The 24,508-nt window shown below is 37.3% G+C and overlaps 1 protein-coding gene across 1 annotated transcript in view; it reads left to right on the forward strand.

Annotated features, from left to right (window-relative positions):
- Positions 1 to 24,508, forward strand: part of MRC1 (mannose receptor C-type 1) — an 81,419-nt gene that overhangs the window by 15,721 nt on the left and 41,190 nt on the right. Inside the window, exons 4-9 of the mRNA XM_069458964.1 lie at positions 1,936 to 2,100; positions 9,232 to 9,345; positions 13,390 to 13,536; positions 17,558 to 17,743; positions 20,817 to 20,974; positions 22,492 to 22,602. Coding sequence (XP_069315065.1) covers positions 1,936 to 2,100; positions 9,232 to 9,345; positions 13,390 to 13,536; positions 17,558 to 17,743; positions 20,817 to 20,974; positions 22,492 to 22,602 — 881 coding nt within the window. The remainder of the gene's footprint in view (positions 1 to 1,935; positions 2,101 to 9,231; positions 9,346 to 13,389; positions 13,537 to 17,557; positions 17,744 to 20,816; positions 20,975 to 22,491; positions 22,603 to 24,508) is intronic.

Consider the following 24,508-nt stretch of genomic DNA (forward strand, 5'->3'; position numbering starts at 1 on the left):
GGCACCCCTCCCCCCCAGCTCTTTCTCCTGCAGCCCTGGAGAGGGGCCAGGGCAGGAGCAGGACATCCGATGTGGTCTGGGGTGACTGGGAAGCCACCTGAATTGCAGTAGTATCACTTACAACTCAATTTGTGGGCCCACCAATCCACCCATCACCACGTTCTCCCAAGCACTGTTGTGCAATAGTAAAACTTAGAAAAATAGGTCGTCAACTTAAAGCCAGAATTCGAAGAATTGTGCTTACTCATCTCTTTTGATATATAATCTCCATTCATCCCTCTGAAAGTAAACTTGATGTCTCAGCCCCATATATTATTGTAACTGTCCTCTGAGTGTCGTCTCTCTGTCCTGGAGGAATACCCACGAAAACTCACAGGTTTCCTCTTCATGGTGACACTGTTCTCCCGTTCTCGACTGAGGTAGATGCATTTTCCTCTCTTATATCAACCTTTAGAGATTTGATTCGCATTAAAGGTTTATAGATGTCAAATTTTTATATTAGAAGTCTTTTCCTGAAAAAAGTGAGCTTGTTTTCCCCCTAAGATAAAGCAATACTTGTTTTTTCATCAGTTAAGGAGGATGTTTCTCCTTTGCTTAGTAGGAATATTTTCTAAATCTGTTTCATGGAGTTTTTTAGGGGTGTGTATTCAATGGGTCCAACTATAGAATCCTCCACTTAAGTGGTATTGACACAGGCATTGCTGGATGAATGTGTGATTTAATGAATGAAATGTAGATGACAAATGGTAAATCACCAGTGACAAAGAAAACTCACAATCTTGGATATCCTTGACTATGTGTTGGAGAGGTATCCTGAGGATGTTCAGTGTAATGAATTTTTAGTCTTGTCACTTCTAATTTATGTCTTCACCACCAAATTATATTATTTTTCCTTTTAAATGTAAAAGTGAAATAATTGTAAAAAATTTAAAAAATTGTTTGATTTTAATATGCATTAAAAATTACAAGCACATTTTATTCATTTCATACCTGTCTTAAAGGGCTTTGTAGTTTCCTAGTCTATTTCATTTTGTGCTCATTTTGAAAAAGCATTTTATTGTATCTTAGCCTTTAGCCCTAAACTTCGATACAGGAAGATGAGGTACCAGTTATTGACCTAGTGACACTTAACATATGCTCTTCATTGTCCATTGCATTGTTTATTGTAATGCTTTCCTTCTATCTAGAGATTTATTTTCAAGTATCGTGAGAACAGGAAAAGGAAAAGACCCCATTCTCTCAATTTTCTCTAGCTTGCAACTTTAGCTTCCAACCTCAGTCATTCTGGTTTACTGTGGGAATTTGAACTCTTTGGGGAGAGGTACAGTCAGCAAACCTATATATTCATTGAGAAATATGTCTTACTCCTTGATTGAAAATGGAAGATATACTTTCTTTAAGTGCAGAGTCAATTGCATTTCCATTTGGGGGCATTTATATTGCTTTCCCCATTCCTGGACATGAAAATGATCTCCCCCCTTTTTTAATATCTCACATTTTCTGCCATATTAGAAACAAAAGCTCCCAATTTCTAATGCTAATTATTTAAAACATCTCTGTCTTCAAATAAACCCCAAATCGATCTCACTTGAATGATCTCATTTGCATAGGCATTAAACTCATAAGATTTCAGATCACTATAATTTAAATTTAGCATTACTAACGCAAATTTATTTTTTTATGTAAACATATAATGATTTTGCAGTTAAAACATCTTAGAAATTTCTATGCGGTTGCCTGGGTCAAATTTTGATATGTTTTCTTCCTCTTTGATATGTCATGGGACCAAAAGTTTGATATCACAGTATGCGTGTGACAAAAAGGTCTGCGGTCCCTTCCTCATCAGATACAAAGCACAATGAAGTATAGAGTTATTGTTCACTGAAAATGTTTTCTATGCATAATGCAACAAATTCTATTTGACTTCTTTCACAGTTGAGGGCAGTGAAAGCTTGTGGAATCAGGATCCATTGACTAGCATTTCCTACCAGATAAACTCCAAATCCGCTTTAACTTGGCACCAGGCGAGGAAGAGCTGCCAACAGCAAAATGCTGAACTCTTGAGCATCACAGAGATACATGAACAAACATACCTGACAGGTAATGACATGAAAAGAAAACAAGATTGTAAGTAAAATCATGATTGCTTTGTTTCTATATAATTTAGCTTCAAAGTAGACAGCACAAGGGATTATAGACATTATGACAGAGGCAGTCCCTAAGCAGATTATGCAGATGATATGACTCTGAAAATGACACCAGGGATGACAAATAGTTCTCAGCTCATGAGCCGGCTTTGTTCTATTAATTGTGACAGTCTCTAGAGCCAGTGCTAAGAAGGATTCTGAGGACCAGTCTGGGCTCAGAGTAAAAGATGCCACAATCAATTATTGATGTTTTTCTTGGACACAAGGCTGGCCAAGTATTCACTATCCAGGTCCAACCTGAAGCCAAAAATCTTTCATGACCATGATAGAGTTCAAGATGATCAAATGAAATGCTGCTACCACCAGCAGGGGCAAGTCAAGTGCTGAAACTCTGAGTTCCTTCTGACTCTTGTCTCTCTAACTCCCAGGCTCTACTGGTTTTCAGGTTTTATTGACACTCTTTCTACAGTTTGTGTGTGTGTGTCTGTGTGTCTGTGCTTGAACATTTGTTCTTACAAGATTGTGAAGATTAAAAGAGCTAATGTTTGCTTGAGAAGAGAGTATCTGTTTTAGCTTCTAAAATATACACTGGGGGAAACAGAGAGATTAGGAAATTAGTGTGGGAGCAACAGCATCCCCAATCCCTGTCCCCTAAATCTTCTCCCTCCAGTTTACCCGGACACTGCACTCGATTAATGTATCTCTGTTCCTGTGACTACTGTGTTCAAAACACCCTTAGCGGCTTTTTATTTCCCATCAAATAGTTAACAAAGCACATTTGCCTGGCATTCGAAGGCTGTCATCTGTCCACCTACTACTGTTCCCGTTCGTGCATTTTGCAACCTTGCAAAAGAAAAGTCTCGTGTTCCTCATCTATGTCTCATAGGTTCTCACCTACACATCTTTCCCCATGTCGTTTCTTTTGCCTGAAATTCCGCAATTTTTATACAGTGGAAATGCAATCTTCTCCATTTCCATCTGCATTTCTCTTACTTATCACCATTTTTATAATAGTCCCTTACATATATGCCTCTTTCCCCTACAAGACTGTAAATAGAGTAATTTATTTTTTATTCATTCATTTCACTAGATATCTGATATCTGTGCGCCAGGCTTTATATTAGGTCTTGGGGACATCAAAGCCGACCCTGCCTTGTCCACAGCTTAAAGTCCAATGGGGGAAAACAGAAATAAACAAGAAAACCAAGAAACGAATAGGTACAAGTTATAGTAAGTGCCACGCAGGAAGCAAAGCAGAGGCTGGGTGGAGACTGGGTTAGTGGGGCAAATGGCTGGACATGAGGACTGTTCCTTCCTTTCCCCAAGGAGATCCTCAGAGAACCTTCCAAGGCAAAGAGTCTCAGTGAATGTTTGTTGACTGACAAATGATGATGCAGCGAAATAAAAATCATTACTTAGACATTCAGCCCAATGTTTAGATAACTGCACAGTGTATGGCAAGAAGACAGTAGTAGGTGCAGTGGTTTTTAAATGTGAAGTCACTTATTCGCATCACCTGGGAACTTCGTTAAAGCGAAGATGCCCAGGCCCAGATCCGGGAGATTCTAGATCAGTAGCCATGACATGGGGCCCAGGAATCTGCATTTCCTCAACCACCCAAGTGATTCCAGGGCAGGTGGTGGAGGGACCGTATCTGGTAAAACACCATGTTAGTGTTCACTCTCTCCGGGCAGAGTGGAGGGGTTAAGAGAGTAGATTCTGGAGCCAGACTGCTAGTGTCTCTGCTCTGTGAAGCTGGGGAGCTTTGAAGGGGAGTTCCTGAGGCATCAGTGACTTTTTCTGGTAAAGGGGATAATACGTGTCAACCATGACAAGGGCTAGAGCACGTCCCCCAGTCTCGCCTCATTTCTTAGCACTTCCCGTTTTCAACTGTTTTCAGATGATACATCATCTGAAACAGATTCATCCTAAAAGTTTTATTAAGGAGGCAGAGAGTAGAAAGCACTATGATCTCACTGTGTGCATTCGTACACTTAGAGACAAAATCTGCCTCGGTCTGGGCCATTATCCCTTTTTTGCATTGGTCTTTGGGGCTCTTATGATATGGGGACAAAGTCTCAGAGACACTCATCCTTACAACCATGCATAAAAATAAGGAGAGAGAGAAGAAAGCACAGAATGAGAGGAAAAGAAATTCACGTAGACGATTAAGGAACAGAAAAGATGACTCAAGAGAGCCCTGGGGTTATTCGTGTCCACTTGCGTGGCGGAGAGAAACGTGTAGCAGACTTGAAATGGTTTCGGTGGGCGTGGGTTCTGTTTCTTTCATTGAACCCATTTGTGGGTTGTGTTATCTCGACTTTTTCCGAATTTTCCTTGTTCTCTGGCTTTCTGGAAGCCCAGGGACAGAGCAAGGGTTATTTTTCACTGTCTTCACTCACTTTACATGGAAGCGAACGGCGATGTGAGTGGACAGGGACTTTGCCAGCGACAGACTCATTTCCTGGCCCCGGGACCCTGCTATCAGACTTGGGCTGCAGGAAATGCTTCCCTAATCAGCAAGGGCGATTATTGTGTCCGTCCTCAGAGCAAACAAGCCCCAGGAGATTCAGAGGCTGAGTTCAACCTCACATACTGGCTTGAATCTTATCCAAGCCTCCGGAATTTTAGTCAGCAAATGTGAATTGAAATCTGGATAAGAATGACTTCTCTAATGAGATGTGTAGTACTTCCTGCCATTTTTTTTTTTAAAAAGTCAAAAATATCATGCATTAGGAAAGAAAGTCTGACGGAGAATTTAAAAAATAAAAGAGAGGAAAGATATCCCTCCTCCACCTTGTTTTGAAGAAAGATATTCACAACAGTTGGTATTTATCGAGATATACTGGGGAAGAATCCAGAAAACAATGGTGTGAGTGGGTGATTTGATCCATTCCAGGTTGGAAAATGTTCCATTAAAATGAAAAAACAACAACCCACAAATAGTTACACTTTTAAAATAAGATTTTTTAAAAATTTTTATTTATTTATTTATTTAATTTTATTTTTTTTTAAATAAGATTTTTTTTACAACAAAAAAAAAGATTTTTTTTTTTTTTTTTTATGTGAGGATTTTGAGGCATCAGTATCATTTTTAAAAACTGGAGGAGCCAGTCTGATGACTCTGAGATTCAGTCTGCTGTCATTTGTCGGACAGCCACTGTGTTGCCAGACACGGAGCTTTATTTCTAAAGCTCACACCAGCCTCATAATCCCCGCGTTCTAGATGAGATAGCAGAGCAGGAGGGAGCGGTCAGGAAACTCGCTTAATGACTCATGTTGAGAAAATAGCTGAGCCGGAATTCAGCCCTGTCTTCCATTTCACCTTGCGCGTGCTTCACTCTCCAAACACAAGAGGATCTGGTGGTCCCCAAAGCCCTAATGGGAACCTTAATTTAGACACCCACATTTCCTCCCTCCAGTTCACGTATTGCAACCCGGCGATCTGATTTCTTATTATCTCCGGGGCAGATGCACACACACCACCCCCCACAGCCATTTTACCATCTTCCCTTCTGCTTCTACCCTGAAAAATGTTGGGGCTCTCTCTTCAATCTTCAATTCCTAAATCACATTTATGATCACATATGTGCAGGACTAGGATTTACAGAACTGAAATAAGATATAGGAAGTGAAAGTTGGCTTGTTGCCCTGATTATTTTTACCAGTTTCCTTTGGTACTGCCTGGAAAACAAATCGGACCTCGGTATAGAAAAGAAAGCAAAAATACCCGTGTAGCAGTGGGCATGCACACATCTTTTAGCATAACGAAGTTAAAAGGAGGTGTACGGCCATTTCAGACAATACAGGCGGGAAGTTAAAAATTAAGCACGCAGCATTGATGCTTTTCATAGCGATACTAAAAGCATTTGCATCTGTGCCTTTATAAAATTACAAAAGGAAAAAATAGTGGGCAATGCTCATCTGCTTTCGGTGATATATTTAACACAAGGTTTGAATTTTGTTTCTAAATCACATCTTTGCTAACCCTAATTCAAAAAGGAGCTATTAATAATACTAATAATGGTAATAAAGCAATAACTTACATTTATTGGGCATATATGTTAGGCTTTCTTTGAAAAAGTATTAATTGGCCAGGTATGGTGGCTCATGCTTGTAATCCCAGCACTTTGGGAGGTTGAGGCAGGAGGATCACTTGAGCCCAGGAGTTCGAGACCAGCGTCAGCAACATAGTGAGACCAATATCTCTACAAATATAAGAAAAATTAGCTGGGAGTGGTGGTACACACCTGTAGTCTCCTCCGCTTAGGAAGCTGAGGCAGGAGGATCACTTGAGCCCTGGAGTTTGAGACTGCAGTGAGCTGTGATGGTGCCACTGCGCTCCAGTCTGGGTAACAAGAGTAAGATTCTGTCTCTAAAAATAATAAATATATAAATAAAATTATTAATTAATTTAATTTTTCAAGATAAGCTTAGAAGTACCTAGAGTTGGTAAGAAATGTCAAGGGAGAGATAATCCTTTAAAGAACTATTATCATTTCTCACTATACCAAACATAGTATTTTAATTAAGTAATCTCAGACAAAATCTACTTTAATTCTTCTTTCATCAGTGAATTACTTAGAGTTTTGAAAACTCAAATACACTTATTTTCTTAACTGATAAGTTTTGAAAAATCCCGGAGTAATTGATTTTGGGGAATAGCCACATTTAACAATTTTGAAATACCACCTTTCAGGAGCATTTTCTCTGGAATACCTCTCTGCAAGTATAGAGATAATTATTATTTAGGTTAGTACAACTTTAAAGAATCTGTGAAAAAAATCATCCAATGTTCAATTGTAATTATTGACCTAAAGGATAACATCAATATGATATGGATTCCAGAATATTTCTAAGGTACAGTCTGGTAGACAGGTGTCTCCTCTTGACACCTTGTAAGTTACCTGTATTCGTGAGTGAATTGGGGCAACACTTTTTTGTTGGTTTCTTTAACTTTTTCTAAGGTGACATAAATAATAATATTATTTTTAGTGCTTCATTTTTTTTTAATGTATGCAGTTATGCTTGAAGCTCACCCTGGAGACTTAAGACCAAAGATTTCCGCTTTTGATAATGTCATTTCCCTGACATAGCTTTATAATAAATATTTCTATATTTTGGGATAAAATTCTAACTTTCAGAAACCAAATGCTGACTTTTCACTGATGACAGGAATAAGTTCTGGCAATAGGTATTGTTTGAAAGCAAAGACATATATCAGAAACATCTGCCTATTTCATTGTTTTTTGCTTAAAGGTGCTCTAACATTTAAAATTATCTAGAAAAGTTGCTATAATAATTATAACTCACAGGCAAACTGAATGTAAACAGGCATTAAATCTACTGGAAAAACCAGATTGAACCCTGAGTTCCAATCCTGATCCACTAATCCTCTGCTTCCCTTGAAACAAGTTACTTGACCTCTGTACTTAATCACCTCATCTGTAAAATTGAGAAATTGGATTCGATACCTCCCAAGGTATAGACAGTATCTAAGTGAAATATCTGTGCTAGCTTTTAAACTTTGTTTTCTAGAGCATCAGAAATAAAATAAAAATAAGTGAATTTGAATTAATTTTCATCGATTTTTACATGCCAGTATTTAATGTCATCCTATTTTTATTTTATTACTTCATTTAAAGAAATCACACAATACGGTTTACTTTTCAACAGACACATCCAGTATTGAGTTCAGTTCAGTTTATTAAACATCAGCTTACCAAATCAGTATCAATCTAGCCAATAATCCTCAAGTGGTTCTCTCTTTGCAAGTGCCTCTCTGCTAAAGGCTGAACAAACTAGAGCAAGATGCAGGTCATATGATCTCTAAGAAAGCCAGCTGCAATCTTAATAGACTTGGGGTACAATAAATGTAAGATAAGATTTTTGGCATTGATTCACTCCCTGTTCATTTGAATATATGACATGAATGGGTGTGTATATAAACTAATAAAAATTGGGAAAAATTTTAGTGACTTTGAGATAGTTCCGTTGGTTACATGAGAACTAGAGGGACTGGACTTTGGTGTCATATGAACCTGGATTCAAATTTCAGCTCTACCATGTCACTTAAACTCTCAGTTTTCCCATCTATAAAATGGAGATAATATTACTCATCTCATAGTTTGTGAGGATTAAATGAGCAAATATGGTATTCTGGATACAGTAAGTACTTGATAAATGGCAACTGTTACCACTGAAAATATTTGACTGTGGAAATACATCCTGTGGATAATAGTAAACATAAACTGGTCCATTTATGTTTACTAACAGGTATTTTATGAAAGCCAAAGGACAGTTTTCTTTTTAATTAATTGTCTTTAATCAATAAAAATAATTTAGAGAGAACAGAAAATTCTTACCTACGGTTTTTAAGAAGATACGGTTAATAACAGGCTAGAGTGTTTCCCATTGGAGGGCTGATGTCCATGTTTTCTATGTTGTTGTTTTTTTTTCTTAATTTCCACATCAGACCCAGTACAGAATTTGAAACATTGTAATTATGATTTATTAACTGCCTAAATAAAGCATTGCTCATGTTACCATAAACACTGAGCATTTAGAATTTAATTATCATTTTAGTGAAGAAGAAAAACCGACTTAAAAATTGTCATAAAATAAAATTTATGGAATAAATTCTGAAACAGAAGTTATCAAAGTGACAGGTTGAAATGTTTATTTTTCCATCATAGTAAATTTTGACTTTTATATAATACAAAATAAATCTTTTTACTCTAAAATGAAGTAAAAATGTCGTTATTTATTGACAGTTGGTCTTGTCCAAATAAGAAGCACATTCACGCTAACCTGGAGAAAGTATGTAATAGCCAAAATGATGGCTGGGTTTGAAGCTGAATTAGATCTGGGTCAGAACCTAACAAGTCTCTTAGTAGCTTATCTGTGGTCCCTGTGCCTGGTTTCTTTACCTGTTACTCACCTTAGATTGTTGGGAGACGCACAGGAGAAATAGGTATGATTACTGTTACTTCCCTCTATTAAATTTTGATTCAAGCCCTTAATTCTGAATTTAATTTCAGCGTCTTTTCTGAATGCCAGTTTTTCTTTTGTTTTTGTTGTACAGGATTAACCAGTTCTTTGACTTCAGGACTCTGGATTGGACTTAACAGCCTGAGTTTCAACAGCGGCTGGCAGTGGAGTGGCGGCAGTCCATTCCGGTATTTGAACTGGCTACCAGGTAGGGTTGAACCCCTCCGGGGTCGAATTAATCCAAATTTAATCTATCTGGATACCAGGAAGACCTTTATTATCTCCTATGTAGATCTCAAAGAGAGAAGGATTGACAGACTTCATCAAATAGAGTTCGTTTCTCACCTTGCTTTGAAATCCACCAGCCTGATTGAAATATACTAAAACCGTAGGGTTACACCAGCTTCCTGGCATGAGGACTTGTCTGCCATGATTATCACAGACGTCAATGCAGATCTCTGTTTAAAGTATAAATCCTCAGACTATCCCCTGATTTATTGGGAATTATATCCAAAAGCAAATTTTGTAGCTATTCTTAAACATCATTTACTAAATATGCTAATAAGATTGCTGCCATATACTTGATGTAGCATCAACCTTGTCATCATCCTTCGAAGGATTATCCAACACCTATTTGTAAAGTGTGATAAGGTGCTTGTGAGTTTTTGTATGACTGACATTTGACTCTTTTGCCATGATCGTTTGCATTTTATAATGTTTCATTTGAAAGTGCTTATAAATAAAATATATATTTATGACATATAATATATAATGCTACATATAACATTTAAATATTTTACACATATATATCTATGTCTACATACACAAACACTATGAATTTAAGTTAACTGAAATTATTTGGGGTTGGAGAATTTCTCAAGACTGTATTTTAATTCGTGAGATACTTATACTCTTACTGTCACTGTGACAATGATCCACATTTACACCATTTTTTCCTGTTTTTAATCAAATGGAGTTGGATTCAAAATACCATCTCAGTTACAGATATGATATCCCATACTAGCATAAAAATTCATTAGTACTTTTCTTGACAATTTGTAGTTTGTAGAAAAATAGAGTCAGGGGATGATAAAAATGTTCAACAGCTTTCTTATTTTTTTGGAGGACAGAAAAAGCTATGAACTAATTATTTCTATGTTGTCATAACATACATGTAATAGGATATAAAAGGAGAACAATTACTAAATGTAAGTTTACCTATAAAGCAATATTCAGAGAAAACAATAAGACTAATGATAAGACATTTTCATCTTGTTCTCCAATACAATCTGGTGTTAGTAGCTACTGGAAGTCCTCTATTGGGTATGATTCCATGCCACTCCCCATACCCCACCCCAGAACCAATCTTGGTTTTTTAGGAAAGAGTTCAGTTAGTGATTAGTGATGTCTGCTGTGGGTGTGGGAAAGGAGAGGCTTATCACATTGGTCATATGTTCATTTATCAGTTCAACTATGGGCAATACTGATACGGTGTTCTTTCATACGGCCAGACTTATTTTTTAAAGCCACTGAATGGTCTTTGCATTTGGCTTAGAAAACTAAACTCATGGCCAGGCGTGGTGGCTCACGCCTGTAATCCTAGCACTCTGGGAGGCCAAGGCGAGTGGATCGTTTGAGCTCAGGAGTTCAAGACCAGACTGAGCAAGAGCGAGACCCTGTCTCTACTAAAAATAGAAAGAAATTATATGGACAACTAAAAATATACACAGAAAAAATTAGCCAGGCATGGTGACACATGCCTGTAGTCCCAGCTACTCGGGAGGCTGAGGCAGGAGGATTGCTTGAGCCCAGGAGTTGGAGGTTGCTGTGAGCTAGACTTACGCCATGGCACTCTAGCCTGGGCAACAGAGTGAGACTCTCTCTAAAAAAAAAACAAAAAACAAAAAAGAAAAAGAAAAAGAAAACTAAACTCTCCATTTCCTATATTGGGTTATTATATTCAAAAAAGAAAACTTATGGTAAAATAATAATCCAAATAGATGCTAAAACATGAGAGGGACTTTGGGAGGCCAAGGTGGGAGGATTGCTTGAGGCCAAGAGTTCAAGACTAGCCTGGGCAACATAGCGAGACCCTGTCTCTAGAAAAAATTTAAAAAAAAATTAGCCAGGTGGTGGCACATGCCTATAGTCATAGCTACTTGGCAGGCTGAGGCAGGATGATTGTTTGAGCCCAGGGGTTCGAGGCTGCAGTGAGCTATGATTATGCCACTGCATTCCAGCCTGTGCCACAGAGCAAAATTCTTTCTTAAACAAACAAACAAACAAACACCATAAGAGGGAAATTTTAAAGGATATATTTTGGCTTCAATGAATTAGAATTTACTATGAAATTTCACTTTTAATGCATTCCTTCAATGCATGATGGTTACAGGGCTGTCACTCAAATTTTGCAATGATAATCAGCTCTATTTTCTTCTGGAATATGCAAAATAAATATTACTACAAGAGAATATGTCTTTTTTTTTTTTAATGAGTGAAGATTTAATCTGTCTGCCTACCCATTCAGTCAAATTCAACTGGAAGATACCACTTGGGCTCAACTAGGTCATTAGACAATAATAATCGTTTATTAGGGGACTAGACTTTTTATTCTTCTCTTTGTTGCTAAATTATTATATAACATTAGGCAGATCGTTTTATTTATCATTCAATTTGGGAGTGATGATTATAATATTTAACCACTCACATTTTATGATATCATGTGAGAAAATTTGGGGGTTACCTTTGGTGAAGGTGAGGAATGCAAGTGGAATATGATTGGGAAAGGAAATGAAGCTCTCCTTTGTATTAAAACAATTCCTGAGAAGTAGGTACTAGATCAAATCACCTTCTGAAATAGTATGAGAGCTTCTTCAAACTAAAATTAGAAATCTTGTAGAATATTAGAAATTGTTCTTGAATGAATTGTTCAGTCAAGCATCCAACTGAGTAATTAACAAGTAATGCATCTGTCAAAATACATTCACTTTTGAAATGAGAATATTTTACATAGATGATGTAGAAAGTGTGCATTGAAATATATAATAACTATGGCAAGCAATAAAGATCAGGAATTGATGTCTTAATGTTGGTAGGGGTGTTGTATTGATAAATAAATGTATAACATGGTTTATGAATTAATACCTTAATCACTAATAGATATGAAATATATTATTGTTTCTTGAAAGGTTATTTCTAGTACTGCTACCTTACCTGTTAGTTCAGTTGTCCTGTTATTTTAGTCACAATGTCTATAAATTTTAAAACATCTTTCTACTTACTACTAACAATTTTTGTGTGTGTGTGGTATTTAAATAACTTTCAAAACTTTCTGATGTAGACTTTTTGTGGAGCAGGTAATATGATTCCCATCTTGCAGGAAGGGAGAGTGAAGTTCAGGCACAGATTATATGCATGTCACAGGTCACAAGGCGGAATTATTAACCGGATGTGCCCATTCACCCTGTCTATAGGTGTGAGATGAAGGTAGCTTTCAGAGCACTGATTTTAACATCATATATCAGAGTATCAGAAAGCATGAGAAATGTGGGTGTCAGTGCGTGTACCCATTCCATTAGCAATGTCCACTCTGTCTGGTTCTTTAATCAGCTTCCAGTAAGAAATGGATGAAGTCTTAGCTGCTAATAGTATTCTTCAATGGGCTGAGTTGAAGATATTGAGAAAGAATCTCAGTTCTGGGAACATGACATCTTTCCCTTACACTTCTTCCTTCCGTTGGGCTCTCTCTCCTCTATTGACCTTCTTTCTTATCTCCTCTGTCTAACTGGGAAAGATTTCTCCATGTCCTCAAATTCTCTAGCCTGGACCTCATGATAAGCTTGACTTAGCTTTTTTTGGTGGGTATTGACAATATTTAAGATAGCTGGTTTGGAGCATCATGTGTTCTTTTTGCTATGTACCTCTCTCTATGATACATAGTATGATACAGGATAATGATTGTTTACGTTTTAAGGTCTAGCTTTATTTGTTGGTAATGGAGGAAAAAAGTCATTTCAAAGGGGTATACTTGTATAAGCAACAGTTTAGGCATTGGAATGATCCAACAATAAGAAAACAAATAGACACCCATCCTGTCTTTTGCTGTGCAGTCAGTAGATACTTATTTGCGAATGTGTAGCAAAAGACAGAATGGGAGTCTATTAAATCTCAAGGATGAGCACATGAGGCTGGGAACAATATCCGCTTGGAATACCTATAAGAGGCCCACTTTAACTTTTCCTTTTCCTCAAAGGAAGTCCATCAGCTGAACCCGGAAAAAGCTGCGTGTCACTAAATCCCGGAAAAAATGCAAAATGGGAAAATCTGGAATGTGTTCAGAAACTAGGCTACATTTGTAAAAAGGGCAACACTACTTTGAATTCTTTTGTTATTCCCTCAGGTAAGTGATCTATTTGGTCTGAAGTGCATCAGATATTAGAATTTAAAGATAAATAACATTTCAGCTTAGTTGTAAGTGTATGAAATGACTCCAGAGGTTTTGTTGATAATTTATGGGGTAAACCTAAGGATATTCCTGCAATATTTCTTTTTGTTGGTTACTACTACTGGTTTCTAACATTTCTTGTGTGTGCTGCAGTGCTGGGCATTGTGCAAAGCCTTTGACATAAATAAGAATTTTATCTTCATGACAGCCCTATGAGGTAGGAATTATTCGCATGTGATGGCTGAGGAAAAGGATATTCATAGGATATATAAAACTTGCACATATGACTGGAATCTAAGATAGGATAATAAATATCTGAAAGGGTTATTTTTATTATGTTCTCACAGATCTGTCTGGGCTCCCATGCAATTCAATGTGGCATCTTACACAAGATGGAATAAAATATCCAAAAAGTAGTAACTGAATTTTACAGATAGGCTAGACTCCAGGAAATAAAATGAACTGTGCTTTCCATTATAATTTTATAGGAGAATTAAATTACTAAGGCAAAAATTAATTCTTTCTTCAAATTGACAAAAAACAAGCTACATTTTTTTTTCTTACTATCAGCTGGTTTTGGAGGGACAGCTAACGTGTTAAATGGTTTTATTTATTTATTCATTTTCTGCTGAAGGGACCTAACAGTGTGACATTCTTGATTTTTTTTCTCCTTGACTTTGAAAGCAGTGTCGTTTATTTTTTAATATGCTTGACATGGCTAGAAATTCAAAAGGTGCAAAATGATGAAATAATCATGTTTTCTTAGCACCTCTCACACCCAGTTCTCCTGTCTGGAGAAGAATCATTTCTGGGCATGTATTCTTGCTTAGTTATTCTATGAACATATAAACAAAATGTTCATAATTATTTTTGCCTGTTTTATGCAAATGGCAGTATACCGTGCATATATTCTTTACCCTAAGTTTTCCACTTAATAACAATTTTGTACATCCTTCCATAAAGTTCTGTGTTCATTTTTATGTCTGCTCAATAGCCATGACAGGGAGGGAACACATATATACGTATTTTTTTGGGCCAGTCCTCTGTTAATGGGTTTTTAGTTTACTTCCAATCTTTTGTTATTACAAACAATCCTGAAGTGAATAACTTTCTATACATGTCATTTCACGCATATGATAATTCTTAGAAGTGGACTTGCTGGATTAGGGAGTGGGTGTATTTGCAATTTTAATTGGTAGAGATTTGGCCAAGATCTCTAATGGACAGAGACGAGGGTCATGGTTATTGTCTTTGATTATACCTTACAGGCTCTTCATAGTGACTGGGGCCATCCTCAGGGAGAGCTGAATTATTTTTGTATTTCACCTCCTCTATGCCTCTCATAGGAGAAATAGTATAATTTTTTCGTTGGAAGAGCTCATGCAATTCTCTTTCTGAGACATAGAATTCCCTTCTTTGGGGAAGAGGAGAGAATGGTTACGTTAAAGTTTTTCTAGCACAGGAGGCAGAATTCTGTAACTGGGCCTTATTATCAGCTTTACCTGCCAGTTTTAGGTTCCTCATCTGTAAAATGGAAGTATTAATACCTCCTCTTCCCGTGAAATCTTGCTCGTACTGTCACGCACTCAGCAAATTCTCTACCATATCTCCCTTGCTTCACTTGCTAACCTCCACTTGACATTGGTTTCTAAACATCTCTATACTTCCTGGATTAATTGTTCTATCTTATCTATAAACTGAAATAAACCAGAGCTTGGAAAAGTATATTAGAGATCAAATTATGCAGCATATATGATTGGCGACTCCGTTGGGCAAGAATTCAACCTCATACCCTGTTAGTCCTTGCAACAGTACCATGTTTATGTGTAAGTCCCAGGTTTCTAGAGCTGTACTGTCTGGTTCAGCAGCCACTAACCACACGTGGGCACGTGACATGTGGCTAGCTCAAACTGAGATATGCTGCAGGCAGAAAATACACACTGGATTCCCAAGACTTAGCATGAAAAAAAAATGTAAAATATCTCATTTTTTTAATTGATTCAATGTTCAAATGATAATATTTGGGATAGACTATGTAAAATGAAATGTATTATTTAAAGTGAAGTTTACCTGTTTCTTTTTACTTTTATTTACGATGGCTACTAGCAAATTTAAAATTTTGTATGTGGCTCACATTTGTGACTTGCATTATATTTTTATTTCTATTGGTGCTCTAGAGGAACAACTAATGTTTTGTGGCTACCCAGGGAACTCCCCTTGATTTTGCTTGAGTTGGTTGTTTTTGTGTTTTAAAATATTTTTAAAGTTCATCTGTTCTGTTTTTGAAGCATTCAGTGTTGGCTGACATTATTTTCACTTGCCTAGGTAGCAAAATTAAAAAAACCCACCAGAGGGCTCTAGAGCTATGCTAACATTTTTCTTTCTTTTTCTTTCTTTCTTTCTCTTTTTCTTTTCTTTCCTGCCTCCCTCCCTCCCTCCCTTCCTTCCTTCCTTTCTTTTCTTCCCTTCTTTCCTTCTTTCTTTCTCTTTTTTGTAACCACTGGAAGAGCACAGAATCTCAACTGTATTGAGGGAATATAATTTTTTAAAATATGTATTTTTCTATTACAATAATCTAGTGTTTGGGCATCGTGACTGATTATTTACTTGAATGACTACTGCGCATAGAACTCTGGGCTTAAACAAAGGTGTTTCAGAAACTCTCTGCCTTTAAGGGATAATGGGCCCAATTCATTAAAAGAATAACAAAGAAAGGTATCCTATATTGAACATTTACTAAGGCAGCCATTTGAGAACATTTAACGTCAAGCTTAGATAAACATATAAAGTGACTTTCACTTGGTAACATAGTCCCTCTCTAAACAAGGTATGTTGCCAAATTGCTGTTTGAAGTCATGTCCATAAAATAGTAATAATAAACTGCTGTATATCAAATATAACCCATTACACCTGCATGTGTCAGGCCCTGTGCCAGGTTCAAGGGCATATAGGGATGAATACAGTGAATCTTCACCTTCAAACATCTTTACCGTCACCTTCCTCAGCTTGTTATCATTAAAGTAAATTTTTGCAACATGTAATCAAGATGATGCAATTTGACCCTAGCTATTAGTAACAATAATGAGGATGTTGACCGCTGGCTTAATAAAATAGTAATTGTATGGTATTTGTAATTTACATGCACATTATTCTTTTCTGGTTCAGAAGAACACAGGATGGGTAGTTTAATATTAGTATGAGTATTAATATTCTTTAAAATTGTTTTACGTATATGGATACTTTGTTTCACGTGATGTGACTTAAGATCACACAACTTGTGGCAAATTCAGGTTTGACAGGAAAAACTTCTGAATCAAAATCCTTCCCCTGGGCACAAGAGCACATGTCATTTTTTGGGAACAAGTAAATGCTAGAGGATCCCTTCCGAGGCACAGGTGGCTGGCTGCTGCTGCCATCATTGCGGTGGCTTCTTGGTGGCCCCCATCCCCCACCCATTCTACTGCCTGCTTCAACACTGCTCTGTCCCCTGCCCGCCTTATGAGTACTGCCCGTCCTCTGAAGAGTGACTGGCTCCCTAATGTCCACGGGATAAAGGTAAATTAAAATCTTTTAGGGGCTGTATTAACTATCCAACCTTTCGGGCCTCCCGCATTTCAACAGTGCATAATAGATGCTTCGTACAGATTTGCTGATAAGATGTAGATAAAATTAGACAGTCTGTTGTACCTTAGTGTAGTCTTGTTGTATGTACAACTTTTAAAAGGGTTTTCCCATCTGATTATTTTTATAGTAAAAAAATGGGTTCTTTTGCTTTTTTAGTCTAAAAACAAACAGAATATATGTCTAATCTATCTTTTGTGAATATATATGCCAGAAAAATGAAGAATAAAAATTATCTTTATTTGCCTAATAACTAGGAACTGTTTCATGTATAGAATGGTAAAACTGTGGTTACAATTTTAAACACATCATCCCTTTTAAATGTTTTCCAAACTCTTTTTTTTTCCCCCCCTAGAAAGTGATGTGCCCATCAACTGTCCCAGTCAGTGGTGGCCGTATGCGGGTCACTGTTACAAGATTCACAGGGAGGAGAAGAAAATCCAGAGAGATGCCTTGATCGCGTGTAGGAAGGAAGGAGGTGATCTCGCCAGCATCCACAGCATCGAGGAGTTTGACTTTATCATCTCTCAGCTGGGATACGGTGAGAAACCTTGCCCTGGTGACATGCTTGAATCTAGTCTTGGCAGCCCCTCTCCCCACTGTGGGCAATTTCATCCTAAACGTCAAATTTAATCCATTTAAATTAACAATTAACAGGAGCAATTTAATGAATGTTAATAACAAATGCTAATCGTGCCGCCCATGTGAAACTGTATGGTAATTTAAAGAATTCTTATCACCAAAAGATAATTCAATGTATTTTTTTTTCTTTTACTATGTAAACAATTTATGGATAGCTTATTATCTTTCTGTAAATTATCCAGGTTCAGAGCGGTCTGCCTTAAACTTGTCAACAATGTTTCATTCTTTGGAATGATTTGTGTGCATAAGTGTGTGTATTTTTTTTTTTTTAGGTCCATATTTTATCTCCCAGGACAGGTCTCTCCATGAACCATGTCACACTTGCAGATTTTCTTTCCTTTAGGAATCTAGCTAATGCTGCCAGGGGGTTGAACAGTGAAAGAAATGGGATTTATTTATTTATTTATTTTTTTGCAGTGATTAGGTGTTGGCCTAAACCTTTGAAAGAAATTTATGTCTCCATTTGAGGCCTATAATTTTAAAAATACACAGAAAATGTCCGAACTAGGAAAAAAATGGGTAAAATGAGTTGGGAGTGCTTGTGTTGAAGAGCGGGTTGAGAAAGCACATAATGCTAATGGGCATTCTGCAGTCCTGGTGATTAAATGATTATCATTTTCATCTTGCACTGATGAGGCTGCTGAGCAACAGCTGCAGCTGTTCTTCATTTCCCTCCAGCAAAACAAGAGGAAGTGGACGGTGGGGATGGTGGAGACAGTTTCCTGACACTTAGTGCCTGGAAACTGATGGGGCTTGGAGGAAGGAGGGGAAAAGCAATTAACAAATAGATGAGAACAAAGTAGAGTACTCACAGAGAAAGACTTAAAAGACCCCCAGACCCTACTGCTCCTGGCACCTGTGCCAAATGGAACTCATCTTGCTCTGCTAACCTTGTTGATTGTCACAGGCCATTACAATAGCCCGCTGTAGCTTATAGACAATTTCTCGATTATTCTATGTCTACCTAGCCTGGAAAATTCCGACTAAAAGATAATTATGGAATCAAAACTGTTTATGTCTGAATAACAGTTACTTAAGTTTATCATGACACTTATAATAGCTAATCAAGTTTGCCAAAGAATCAGTGGAAAACAGGTTAGTCAAGGTACTGTAGAACTAAAGTACAAGTTTTGCTCTACTTTCTAGCACGTGATGCAGCAATAGAAGAAAATGATTTTTTTTTGCTATAATTATTTTGGGAAGTTGGATGGCCAAAGTTGCTTTTATATTCTGCTTGAGAATTAGTAAATGAATTAGAAAACCTTCCCCTTAAAAATTATTGATAAGGATTTCTTTGTTTGAAACAATAAAATAATTATTAATAAAGGTAAAGTTGTAAAGTTAAAAATATGGCTCTTGATAAAAGCCTAGGAAAACCTTGTTTAGCTAGTTGAGATGATATCTTTTGTATTAAGCTTGGAAATATATTTCAAGTGGGTACATTGGGACCTGCACACATAAGTTATGACTATACTAGCTAACTAGTTATGACTTCCCCAACTGATTTATCAAAATCAGCTTAACAACATTACACTCACATATTATGTATTTTTGTAGGATCAAGATTGGACTTTGGAATTGCAAAAGCTATAGGTGGAGAACAGTTTAGTGAGCGGAACACATATAGGAAACTCTTCATACTTTGTTATGATTGTGGGACTTGGGAGGTTGGTATTTCATTGGTCTTCAACTGAAATCCTTGAGGGGTACATGAGGTCACTGTGAAGCCTGTATTTATTGCTTAAAAAATCATGATTTGCCACATCAAGTGAAAGGAAAAGGGCATCAGCTTGGCAATGCCATTCAACCCATGGCGCTGGAAACATCTGTTGGGGCTGGCACGAGGCCAGTCAGGGACTTCTCCAAAAGCAAAACTGAATGACAACTTTTAGGAGGAAGAGACTAAACCACTTAGGGAAATTCTTATATAGTGCGGTGTTTTCCTCCTTTCAACACTCCATCTTTACAATCCTTTGGCAAGTAATTTTATTTTATCGTTAAAAGATAATACATCCAGCATTTGGGATGGTATTCCTAGTTGTGCAAATTAAATAGATGTTGAATTGTGTACTCTTTGATTTTATTAAATTTGGAAATGTTTATTTTTCAGCCAGGAAATCCTAGACCTTCAATCACTTCAGTTGTGTCTCATTTTTGTTGTGATATTTGGAATTTTTCAGAATAACTACTGATGAAATCAATCATGTTCTCCACAGAATCTCAAAACAAAATAATCGCATTTTCAATCTATATCAGTTGTTTTGGTTTTAACCTTATTTGGTATTTAAGTTTTGCTGGCATTTCACAACATTTTATGGTAAAAACAATTGCAGATTCACTTATATTTATAGACTAATGAATAAGTGCCAAATGTCAGAGCCAGCCTCACTCCTCATTTTATTTTTCTCTCACTTTATAGATCATTCTCACTCCTAGTGCATTGATTTATCTTTAACGGAAGCACCTAGAATATTCTTGATAACAACAGTCAGTAAAATAGAAGTGGTTTTAAATGTTTGTCAGTTTAAATCATTTGTAAGATTTATAGTAGGCAAATAGATTTGTATAAATAAGCTACCATATTTTTAACAATAGGAGTGCAGTTGGCATGGTAAAGTATTTGTAACAAAAAAAGTAGCTTCCTATGATAGGGAGTAATAGTAGACCTACCTCAATTTCATTTTTTCAACTCTCAGGAGATATAATTTACAACAGTGCAACTAAAGAATACAGTTACATTCACAATGTAAAGAATACATTACGCAACCTAAAAGTGACAACGTACAATATGGTTGGCATCTAAGTCTCTATGTAGCATTATGGACTCAGTAACATTTGAGATTATGATAGTGATAACTTCAAGGGAGTAGACTCCTACCGATAAAGCAGAATGCCTTCCTTTCCTGATGCCCTCCTGACTTTTGGAAAGCAATGTTTGGATATACTACTCTTGTGTTTTTCTTCCTGTTTAGAGCCAAATGATGAGTTGTGGATTGGCTTAAATGACATCAAGATCCAAATGTACTTTGAGTGGAGTGATGGGACCCCTGTGACATTCACCAAATGGCTTCGTGGAGAACCAAGCCATGAGAACAACCGGCAGGAGGACTGTGTGGTGATGAAAGGCAAGGTAAGGTCACCTGAATGGCTGATAATTAGGAAAGTCACAGTGGATTTTTCCTTCTGTCCCACTTTAATTATGCATTGTGTAGATTGTTTTTATTCTAGGTAAATTGACATGGATCAAAGTGGCACTAAATTCAGATTCAATTTCTTGAGTCTCTCTCAATTGTCTAGCAAAGTCAAATTTTCAACAGGACCACAAAGGCAATGGAAAGAAACTTTTGGTTCAAGGATGATGTTGACCCATAGCTATTAATAATATGCATGCAAGATTTAGTTCTACCTTTGCCTGGCTGATCTCAGTGAATGCAGAATAGTTAAAAATGTTCTGGGTTCCACAGCCTGGAGTATCTATCTGGAAAGCTACATTTATTTTTTCAGGTTACGTGGAGGTGTCATGTGAAATGATTTAAGTATGACCTTAGCGACTGAAGACTATTGTCAAATTATCTTTTGTTCATGGACAATAATCATGGTGGTTAAGAGGCTAGGTTTGCTTTGTGACTTATTCCCTCATTTGCAAAATGGGGACAGGAATGATGCCCAGCTCGCCTGTGGATATGAGCATTAAATGGGTTAATGCATATATCGTGGACAGTTCCTGCCCCAAGTTTATTGGTCAATAAATATTGGCTACTATTTTTGTCACTGTGGTTGCTTTTATTGTGATTGATTGAAAGTTTAGGAAACGAGTACGTGTTAATTATGCAAAGAGTAGGCAGAAGGAACCAGAGAGCATCTTATGCTTGGGAGGAGATGAAAGGACAGTTTGGCTGAAAGCATGGGGTTAGAGGCAGAAGGGGTGAGTAGGAGCATTAGCATTGAGGTTCAAGAAATGTGAATTATCTCAGGAGCGGCAAGACCAAATTTGCAATTTATAAATATTACTCTGGCTGAAGGCTTGAGTACCAGGTTGCAGTGGGTTGAGACCACGTGAGAGATGAGGAATTACAGTCAGACAATACAGAAAACATTTTTCAAGACATTTAGCAGTTAAGGGAAGGAGAAGAGTGGTGACATTAACGTGAAATCTCTAAGGAAGTGGAATGTTGAGACTTAGAACCAGGAGAACCTTCATCAGTAGAAATTGGAAGAAGGAAGGAAAGGTGGCTCTGGTTTCAGGGTTGTTTTCAACTTTGGTGTGTTGGGCAAGGGAGTTGTTCCTGAATGGTGTATATGTACCTGGTTTACTTGAAGACAGAACTGACTGCTCAGAACTGTGAGCACCATCATCTAAGGACTAAAAAGCATTTTTAGTTTCTCTCTGGACCACTCTGAACAGTGGCTTGGACATCTAAGATACAAAATCATATTGGGGCTACAATCTCCTTTTACAACTTTGTAGCCAAAGTTAAATGTACTCTTTACTTGTAAAACATCAGTTTACCTTTCCTTTCTGTAGATGCCATTTTCTCTGAATAACCTTGAATCTTCATTTTCCTTCTCTGAGGCCCAGTGACAAGAACGTAGCGTCGATGTCCCCAAACTGGTAATCCCTTATGTTTTTCTCTCTGCCCTCTGCAGGACGGGTACTGGGCGGATCGGGCCTGCGAGCGGCCCCTTGGCTACATCTGCAAGACGAAATCACAAACTCAAGCCCCAGGAATAGTGGAAGTCGAAACAGGCTGCCGGAAAGTGAGTACACGATGTACACAATGATTGAGGATCAGCAAATATTCTTTGATACAGTTGGTTTTATTTTTATATGCGAAAGTGCTTTGTTACTGCAATAGCCAAATGTTTCAGCTGCGTCTAAAACCTTCAATGATTTCTTGTCAGTGTTGGATATCACTATTCTCCCTAAATATTTCTTTGGGAATTCTCTACAGTTAATATGGGGCTACGCATGGCCAGTTGCTCCTCTTGGAATGTCGTGGGAATTGCAAGAGAGAAAACGGAATAAAATCACACAGTCCCTAGAGCCTGGGGAGGTTCACCAGATCAAGGCAGGTTATGGGCAACAGATGCCATCCAGGTTTGGCAGCCTATGATCCGGTGGGTGGTCAGGGATATTTCTAGTAGATAACTTCAAGTTGTTGGTAGAAAACTATCCTTACTTATTTTTTCCCTGTTTATAATATGCCTGATTAGCTTTCATCTGGTGGTGTTCTCCTTAGTAGATCATAGAAATTAGAGGCAGGAAGTTCAGACTCCAGCTAAGACCCACAGTAACTCAGTTAAATCACAGTAACTCAGTTAAATTAAAATAGTCACACAAGCCTACAGTGCTTCAGCCTCACCTGGGTGACAGCAACACCTCCCTGCATGTCTTTTATACTGCTCTGAGGATAAGGTCAATGGTCTCTGTAAAATAGTTTTAAAACGTAAGGAAACTACGAAAATACAGGGTGTAGGGTTATCATTTTCCTGTTGATTGCTAAGTGGCTTTTCTTCCCCTTTTGTCCTTTCTCACTTCTCTTGAATAAAAATGAAGTAGAAACAAATTTTCTTTCCAAGAGTGTTGTGTTGTGGTCACATAATCTTATAACAAAACACCAGAAGGCTGAAAATTCATGAGACATAATGTGGTACTGTATACATAAGCCACAGAGAAAAATAGAGCAGATAGAAGAAAATCATAGCATGTTAGAGATATGAAGGAGCTTAGAGATTATCAAAATTCCTCTTCTAATTCTTGTATTCTGGAAACTTCAGCCCAGAGAAACTATGTAACTTTCTTATAGTCAACAGAAGTAAGAATAGAACCTAGGTCTCCTGCCCATTGACCACTGTATTTTATTTCATTACCAGTAGACTTACATATTCGTTGCCTAATCACATGCATATCCAAGAGATTGCATATTATTGTAACTTTCCAAAATAATAAACAATCTTTAAATTTTTTACTTTTAAATAATCAGTCTAAGTTTTATCTTGTTCTATTAATTATCACACATCTTCAATCTTGATAAAAATCCAATGTCATCATTAGGATGATAATAATCAACACAGGAAAATAACAGCAACCGTTTATCAAGTACAGTTCTTATTATGTTCTAGTGAATTTGCAGGATAAATAGTCCTGATTAGAAATAAGAGGAAACTGAAGCACAGAGATTACATAATTTGGCCAGTTTAAAAACACTTGCTCTAGGCAGCGACTTCCTCAAAGGGCTAGGAAGACTAGGAAAAAAAAAATCCACTTACCAGCAAAGGCAGATAACAAGGCCCGTGATGGTAGAGGGGGTCTTCCTGATAATTCAAAACCACAGGTCTGCTGTCACGCAGATCTGGGATTCAATTTTCAATTCAGTACTACCAGTGTGGGAGACCCTAACCCAAGAAACTAACATAAAGTGGTGGGTCCTGAGTTGCCAACACTCCAGGATGCCTGACAGATGCAAATGTGAGTCCTCATCATAAACAACTTCCATTATCCAGGCTGTGGGAACCTCACAGATGAGTGTGAAAGCCAAAATTACAAAATAGACCACCAGGATCTTCAGATGGAAAAATTAATAGATATTAAAATAAATGTGTTTTAAGATGCTTACAGAAAGAAAAGATGGACTTGAAACCATGGACCAGCCCACCAGGTTTT

The sequence above is a fragment of the Eulemur rufifrons genome, chromosome 25 (genome assembly GCF_041146395.1).
Source record: "Eulemur rufifrons isolate Redbay chromosome 25, OSU_ERuf_1, whole genome shotgun sequence".
In the NCBI taxonomy this organism is placed as follows: Eukaryota; Metazoa; Chordata; class Mammalia; order Primates; family Lemuridae; genus Eulemur; species Eulemur rufifrons.